At 39.0% G+C, this 7,915-nt stretch overlaps 1 protein-coding gene across 1 annotated transcript; it reads left to right on the top strand.

Moving 5' to 3' along the window:
* The first annotated feature begins 318 nt into the window (after positions 1-318).
* Positions 319-7,572, top strand: LOC132163952 (zinc finger CCCH domain-containing protein 24). The gene is made up of 14 exons (XM_059574342.1): positions 319-990; positions 1,853-1,945; positions 2,032-2,370; positions 2,506-2,578; positions 2,820-2,952; positions 3,023-3,176; positions 3,361-3,444; positions 4,050-4,172; positions 4,506-4,676; positions 4,764-4,898; positions 5,175-5,270; positions 5,393-5,725; positions 6,947-6,990; positions 7,075-7,572. Exons 1-14 carry the CDS (start codon positions 439-441, stop codon positions 7,319-7,321), a joined length of 2,577 nt encoding a protein of 858 aa, XP_059430325.1. The 5' UTR covers positions 319-438; the 3' UTR covers positions 7,322-7,572.
* Positions 7,573-7,915: the final 343 nt, after the last annotated feature.

Raw genomic sequence — 7,915 nt, 5'->3', positions numbered from 1 at the left:
TGTTAGAGAAAAAATTAAAAAAATTGAAAAAAAAAAAACGATATTGTTCTATAGTACTACGATAATATCATACTACATTCGATATCATTTCTAAATTTTTATATATATTTAAAATTTTAAACAAAAATTACATGGTTTCATATATATTTATGGCGGTTAGCAGTTAATGATTAGCGGTTTTAAAAAAAAAAACTTAAAATTACTAACCGTAACCAATACCTAGGCGGTTAGTGTTTTTTACTTACCGCTTTCACAAGTAGTTAGCGGTTAACGGGCCATTATTGCCTTTTCACCATCCGCTTAGATTCATTGTCGGACCTGGATTCAGGTAGGAGTATCTACGACCCAATTGGTCCGGCCCGTCCGGGATTATGAACTTCCCATCTATCATAGCGCGCAGCGAAAGCACTCGCAAACTAACACGAACCAGTAGCTCCAATGGCGGCATCTCCGAATAAAGAACCATCTCCAACCCAAACCCTAAACCCTCAACCCTCCGCTCCTCTCCAAATGGACGGCCACGATTCGACCACCCAACCCTCTAGCCCACTCCAACAAGAACCGTCCAATTCCCAACCAACATCGGCGGATGACGCCGTTTCATGCGGCGAAAAGCGAAAGCGAGAGGACCCGTCCCTCCACCCACTGTGGAAGACAAGCCTCTGTTCCTACTTCAGGCGCAACTCGGGGTCGTGCAGCCACGGCTCCGCGTGCAGGTACGCGCACTGCGAGGAGGAGCTCCGACCGCGCCCTGACAACACGTGGGACCCTACCTCGGAGCGCGTGAAGAAGGCGCTGAGGTCCGAGGAGAGCGAGAAGCGCGAAGGTCCGGAGGAGGAGGATATCATGATGACTGAGGTGGTTGATGACGACGATGATGGTGATAATGATAATGGCGGTGGTTGCTTGGACCCTGGGCTCAGCAAGTGCTTGGTGCATTTGCCGAGGAACTGGAACTCCGAAAATTTGAGGAACTTTCTTGGCGAGCAGGCAAGTGGGGTTTTTGGTTGGTTTTCAGGGTTTTATTCCATGCTGAACTGAGTGTTTTTTCCCAATTCTCTCTAATTGTTTATTTGGTTGCTGAGAAAATGTGGAAATGTACAAATTGATCATCCTTGGTGAAGGGGTATTTGGATTTGAATTAGAAGTCCCAATTGAGATAAATCTTGGCTGATTGGAATTGCATTTTCTTGACTTTTGTATTATAACTTATGGTGACCACCCAAAACCTGGACTTTGTGGTATCCCTTTGCCAACCTGTTATGGGAAATTGTTAAGTCCTGCTTATTGCTCTTTCGGTAGACAGATTATATGCCTTTGGCGGAAACTTGGTTTAGGTCTGTGTAGCTTCATCTTGAGTTAAAAGAGTTGAAAAAAAAAAAAAAAAAAAAAAGATGAAGAAGAAAAGGCAAGACTATCACCTCCTGCTGGAATGTGACTGTTTACCGTTGTGGAATGTGAATATCTAGGCTGAGGGGAAGGTATATTTAAGAGTTGGGCACGTGGGTATGATGGTGTTTCTCTAATGATTGGTTTAAATAGCTCTTATTACAACGTAAAAGCAAAACTGGCAGATGTATGATATTTGCTATGTGATGTGAAACCAATGGCATTCATGTGAGATATGGTTTTTTAAAGTTTAGGAAGTTTATGCTTTTGTTCATAGTATTTTGCCATGACATAGACATTCTTTTGGGATGTAGAAAGCTTTTTTAATCTTACCATTCTGTTTCTCTGTCTTTGCTGTAGTTAGTTAATTAAAAATCATCTATGAAATCGTCCCTTCTTTGGTGTGTGATAGAAGAGACTTAGTACTTTCATACTGGAAATTTAAAAGATCTTTATTCTCCAGGGAGTTCACTTTAAATCTGCAAAGAAAAAGAAAGGAATGACTGTGGGTTTTGCGAGTTTTGAAGATGCAGAACAAGTGAAAACTGCACAGGAGGTAGCCCCTGTTTCTTGTATGTCAAATGAGTACTTCATGAACTTCCCATTATTACAGTGACTGGAACTTTAAATCTCAATTGACAGGAACTGAAAGGAAAATCTATTGGCAACAAAAATTTAAAGATTGCTGATGTCATTCCTAGATCATTTGATAAGAAAATTAGATCAACAGCGGCTCTCCCTCTAAATGGCCAGCAAACTGGGGAACCTGCATTGGATGGAGAGAATGCAGGAGTAGCTATATCTTCTAATGGGATTGGGGACGGTGATACAAATGATGACAATAAAAGTGATTCAGCAGTTGACGGTTCCGTTTCAAGGGCAAGGAGTGCCCGGGATGTTGTGACTCCCCTCGCTCATATGCCTTATGGTGATCAGTTGGAGCAGAAAAAGAACTCTCTCATGCAGATTCTCAAAAGACTTGTTAGTTGTTAGAAACACTTTTTCTTTTTTGCTTTATTTGTAATCATATTTTCTGTCTGCAATTGTTTTCTGTGCGTTGATTTTATTGAAGAAAAAATTTTCAGCTGACTAAACTATTACATTTTTTTCTGGCAGACTAGAAATGCACGAAAAGCGTGTCCTAATGGTGTTTCACTTCCAGAATGGGTTCTCAAATCTAGGGAGATAGGTACCTTTCTTACCTTTATTAAAGCTTGCGGAGAGCATGATGCTAGAGAGTTAATTTTTCAATAATTTTGGGGTTGATAGGTGGACAATGTGGTTGCTTATGAAATCACTGACATTCTTGATTGCTCCATTTGTGCATGCTGCCCTGTCATGTTTTTCTTTTATTCTATTGAAACAGGATGAGAAATATTGTGGCTCTTATGACGGTCATATTTCTTTTCCTTTTCTCTTAAATCCTGCAGGTGGTCTTCCATGCAAGCTAGAGGGTATACTTGAATCACCACTTGTAAACGGGTACCGCAACAAGTGCGAGTTCTCTGTTGGATATTCTGTTCAGGGCATACTAACAGTGGGATTCATGCTCGGTAACTTTAGGTACTTACCATTTGCTCAGTTTTTGGAGTACTTCTTGCTGTCTGAATCATTTACTAAAGAATCTTCTCAGGCATGGCGTGACAGCAGTTGAAGAACCCGTGGACTGCCCCAATGTTTCTGGAATTGCCTGCAAATATGCTTCTATCTTCCAGGAATTCTTGCAACAATCACAATTACCAAGTTGGAACAGATTTAAGAATACTGGATTTTGGCGTCAATTAACGGTATGCATTGCTGTTTTCAGGGGCTCCAAGTCCCAGAAATTTAATTATAAGCATTCTTGCTGCTATGCAACTTTTGAGTTATTGATTGGGTGTGTTTATTCTGCTGTTGAAACATGCCTAGAAGTAGTATAAAAATTACTGTCATTCTTTCAATAAATATTCTGTCTGTAATTTCTGTTCCAAGGTTCGGGAGGGAAAGACCCTGGGGAAGGTTGTTGATGTTGAAAATTCTGATGCCAGCATTTCAGAGGTCATGCTTGTTGTTCAGGTTGGTGTATAATGAACTTGTCTAGGAAGTTTCAGCCTTTTCTTTTCTTTTCCCTTTTTTTTTATTTTCTTCGTTTCTTCTTTTTCAATGAGTGAAGTCCTATTAGACATGCATGTCTGCTAGCTCCACAAGGCTGTTGAGAAAGAAAAAACAGAGACACCATGTGTAACATGCTGGTGCAATTTGGCCGCTCGTACAGCAGATGAAATTTCCATTTTCAAATGGGAACAAACCTACTCGAATGGCTTATTGTTGAATTGCAACTTATTGTAAAATATTAAGTGAATAGAAAATAGTGAATTTGTTCATTTAATTAATATTCTTAATTCTCCTCCTCACTTGTGGATCCAAACTCTTCTGCCATGAGTGGGGCCCAACATGTGGAATATGTATAATGTGAAGTTAGGGTTTGGATTCAAGACTTGTTTTGATACTATGTTGAATCACCGATTATCTGTAAAACTTGAGTTGATTGGAAAAAGTGAAATTAATTATTTAATTAATATTATAACACTTACAAATAGTATGAGTGGTAATTTGTTGTAAAAGTTTCATTTATTGCATTCTTTTCTCTTTTTTTTTTTTTTTTTTTCTCGGTTATGTAGGTTTGCTCTGTGGGCTTCGATGATGCTGTAATAACTGGTGAATTTAAGAGGCTGGCTCAAGCTTTTGCTGCAGGAGCTACAGCAAATTCTCCATCTTTGCCTCTAACAGCTTTGGTTGTTCAGGTACTAGCTTCTTGCCATGAGACTTTTTAATATGAGAAGTTTATAAATGGACTGCCTTTTAGATACTTGGTGCTTTACTATTCTGGTATGAATCTTGAAGTGATCTTACAAAGCATGTCCTGTCTAATTTAAGCACATGGTGATTTGTTGTGGATGTGGCCAATCTGCTTGTGTCATAACTAGCCTTATGGCATAGGCCCAAAAAGAGTGAAAAAAAAAAAAAAAATTGTGGCAGATACAAGGCAATAAGGTGGTGCTTTTTCTAGTTTATAATGTCACAATATGCTCTCTTTTATTCCTAAATGGCTTGCATGGTGATTGGTTTTTATGCAGGATCACCAAGGAATATCAAATGCTGCACCGGCTGATGCCCCCTTGCGCCAACTGTCCATTCCTATAGCAGGTGGTCCTGAATTGGAGGCAACCAATGATGTTGTAGAGGCAAGAATTCATGACTGTATAGGCAATCTTCGGTTCTGTATATCTCCCACAGCTTTTTTCCAGGTTTGGAGCTCAGATTCTTGTGCATTTCTTGCTCAAGGAAAATAGATTTTGCTAGTCGCACTTGATATTTCAACAACTGTCCCACAGGTTAATACTCTTGCTGCGGAGAAGCTGTATTCACTCGCTGGGGATTGGGCTGATTTGGGTCCTGATACCTTGCTATTTGATGTATGCTGTGGGACTGGAACTATTGGGCTGACTTTAGCCCATCGTGTTGGTATGGTAATAGTCACCAACCCAATTCTTGGATTCTTTCAAGTTTTCATACATGTATGATCAGTTCCTTAATTATTCAATGCCCTGAGTAACAAAGACCCTTCCATTTTTGGAGAAAAGGGAATGTGACTAAAACATTTCGTTGCAATAGCTGATTGAGATTCATACTATAGAAAAGTGGTCCAGTATAATTCCATTACATCTGTATATGAAACAAAATTAGATTCTTTCTCTTCCTTTTATCAAAAGGTTGAACTTGTTTTGGCTTTATTTTTCTACCAGGTTATTGGCATTGAAATGAATGCTTCTGCAGTTTCAGATGCTTTTAGGAATGCTGAAATTAATGGAATTAAGAACTGTAAATTTGTTTGTGCAAAGGTGAGTTTGCAGTATTCTCCATTTATTCAATCAATTATTTCTTTAGTTGGTGAGGCTCGTTGTCATTGATTATAATTAGTTTATCATTTGTTTACTATGTGTTTGCCATTGATGGGGTACAGGCAGAGGATGTGATGGGGTCATTATTGAAAGAGTACCTAAATGCACCTCAGAAGCTAGATGAGATTTCAGATACTTCTGGAACTAATGACAAAGAAACCACTTCTGCTGGAGAGAAAGATACCTTAATTAACAAAGCACTAGACCCTAAAGAAAGCACAAGTCATGATCTTGTAAATAATAAAAATGCTTCTGATTGTTCAGAAAATGGAGGACAAGAAGCTGAAAGCCAACTCCACAGGAATTGCGCTTCTGAAAGTGGGAATACTTCTGTACAGCAGTTTAAAAATGTTGTTGCTATTGTTGATCCTCCACGTGTTGGACTTCATCCGATTGTAAGTTACATGCTTCTCTGCTGTGTGCAGTTTTACGTACCCAATCTCTCTTTTTTTCTTCTGTTGATTGTCAACTCAACTTCAGTCTGTTGCAACAACTATTTTGGTTGCTTGATGATTGAAGAGATTCTTTATTTTGGAAACTAGGGCTTCCTTCACGGCTAAGAGTATTCTCATCCAGCTTCTTATTTTGGGGAAATCTCTAGTTTGGGGAGCCAAAATGCTAAAATGCATCTTTTTGACTCTCCAATGGGCTTCCTATTTTGCTAAAAAAATTGGGGGAGCATGAAGTGGGGAGCACTGTTCACTCCCCAAATATTAGGGTGATGGTTACCTTGCCACCTAGCCTTGTTGAGGTTCCTGAGGACTATGCACTTCTGCACGTCCATCAAATTGACTTAGCAAAAATGCATTTTCAACATGTAGGGATTTGAGCTGGAGTTGGTTGAGATGAAACGAACAAAGAGTAAAAGGAAACAGCACATCTTGAGATCCGAAATCCCTAATGTTTGAATAACATGGAGAGTTATATGTAGGCTATATGTGGCCATTCACTGCATCTACCGACATTGTTTACTGAACCTTTTCTTTTTTTTAAACATGAAACTTTTAACTTTTATGTGATACATACAATTTTCTATTCCCCCCTTATTCTGACACCAACCTAGTAGGACCTTAAGGTTTCTTTGATCCGAAATTAAAAATATTTTACTTGCCTTAGTTGAAATGGCTGTTGGGTTCCAACTCAACGTTAAGGGTAAGAATTAAGATTTCCAATGCTTCCATCTAGGGTGATGTGGAATGAAATGTTTTGATGGATCTGGCATCTAATAAGCCCTTTTATGATTATCATGGCCAAATCAGCTTGGTCAATTTAGTCGGATTACCTTTTTTTTCTTTCCAGTGTTCTTTGCTCAAGATGCAGCAGCTGCTTCATGGATGTGTTCCTTTTCCTTCTATATCACATTATTATAGTTCTAAAGGGGGAGAAAATAACAGAACATGCAATTAGATTCTGGAAGCTGCTTTCAGAAAACTACCGTCATTAGATTGGGATTGATGTCTTGAAAATGGTACCACTAGGCTGCAGTAAACATGTATAAGAACTCATTATTGGTTTTAAATTTTTGGATAGCAGCCATTTATTGAATTTCGAACTAGTTATCTTTTGCCCTCAAACCATGTCCTTTTGATGCTGACTCTTGTTTTATGAGGATGCAGGTGATAAAAGCTCTGAGAACTCATCCTCGTCTGAGGAGGCTTGTGTTAGTTCCCAGCCGATTCTCTATTTTCCAATTCTTTTCATATCTTATCTTCACTGTGATTCAAATTTAACCTGTTTGGTGCAGTTACATTTCCTGCAATCCTGAAAGCTTGGTGGCTAATGCTATTGAGCTTTGCACACCATCTCCTGAGAAAATTGAGAAAGGGAATAAAAACAACCGGGGATGGAGAAATATGAGTAGTGCTGGTCTAGCACGGCACAGGGCCAAGTCGATGCCCGTTTCAGAGCCATTCCAACCTGTAAGAGCCATGGCTGTTGATCTTTTCCCACATACTCCACACTGTGAAATGGTGATGCTCCTAGAAAGGTAGACACAAACCAAACCCACTCTGGAGATTACTTGCTTTGGCATGTAGCCGATATCTAAAAGATTCCTTAAAGGCTCTGATGAGTTCTGATTACCCACAAATTTTGACAGTATAAGGGTCTTATCTAACATTTACCAATTTTGTACGATTTTTATATTCGTACTCAGTTACCAGAATTCTGCTTTTACTCTGTTCAACTTATCGAGTTATTACCAATATTTATTGTTATGTTCCCCAAAGGGTTTTGATTTTTATGATTATTAATAAAATAGCAAATTATAGATTTGGTCATCAAATAATGTGAAACCCATATTTCAATAGTGTCCTGACTATGAGGCTTGGCAATGAGCATAGTTTTGGATTAGGTTCAATGTTGCAAGCAGATTTAAGCCCTCATGGACAGCAAAGTTTATGTGAGAGCTGAGAGAGGTCAAAGATTTTATTACCTTAATAGGTTGTCTACGACAATTTTCTGTAGCAAGAAGCCCTATGAAAGCCGTCGACTTGGAAAAAGGATAGCGAAAGTGGTTCACTAACGGATTAAGCTGTGCCAATGCTAGAAAGCTGTTGCGTTTAACATAATGCACATCTGTTTTC

The sequence above is a fragment of the Corylus avellana genome, chromosome ca10, assembly GCF_901000735.1.
Source record: "Corylus avellana chromosome ca10, CavTom2PMs-1.0".
Classification (NCBI taxonomy): domain Eukaryota; kingdom Viridiplantae; phylum Streptophyta; class Magnoliopsida; order Fagales; family Betulaceae; genus Corylus; species Corylus avellana.
The sequence above is the reverse complement of the archived record's forward strand: the minus strand, read 5'-3'. Positions and strand labels throughout refer to the sequence as shown.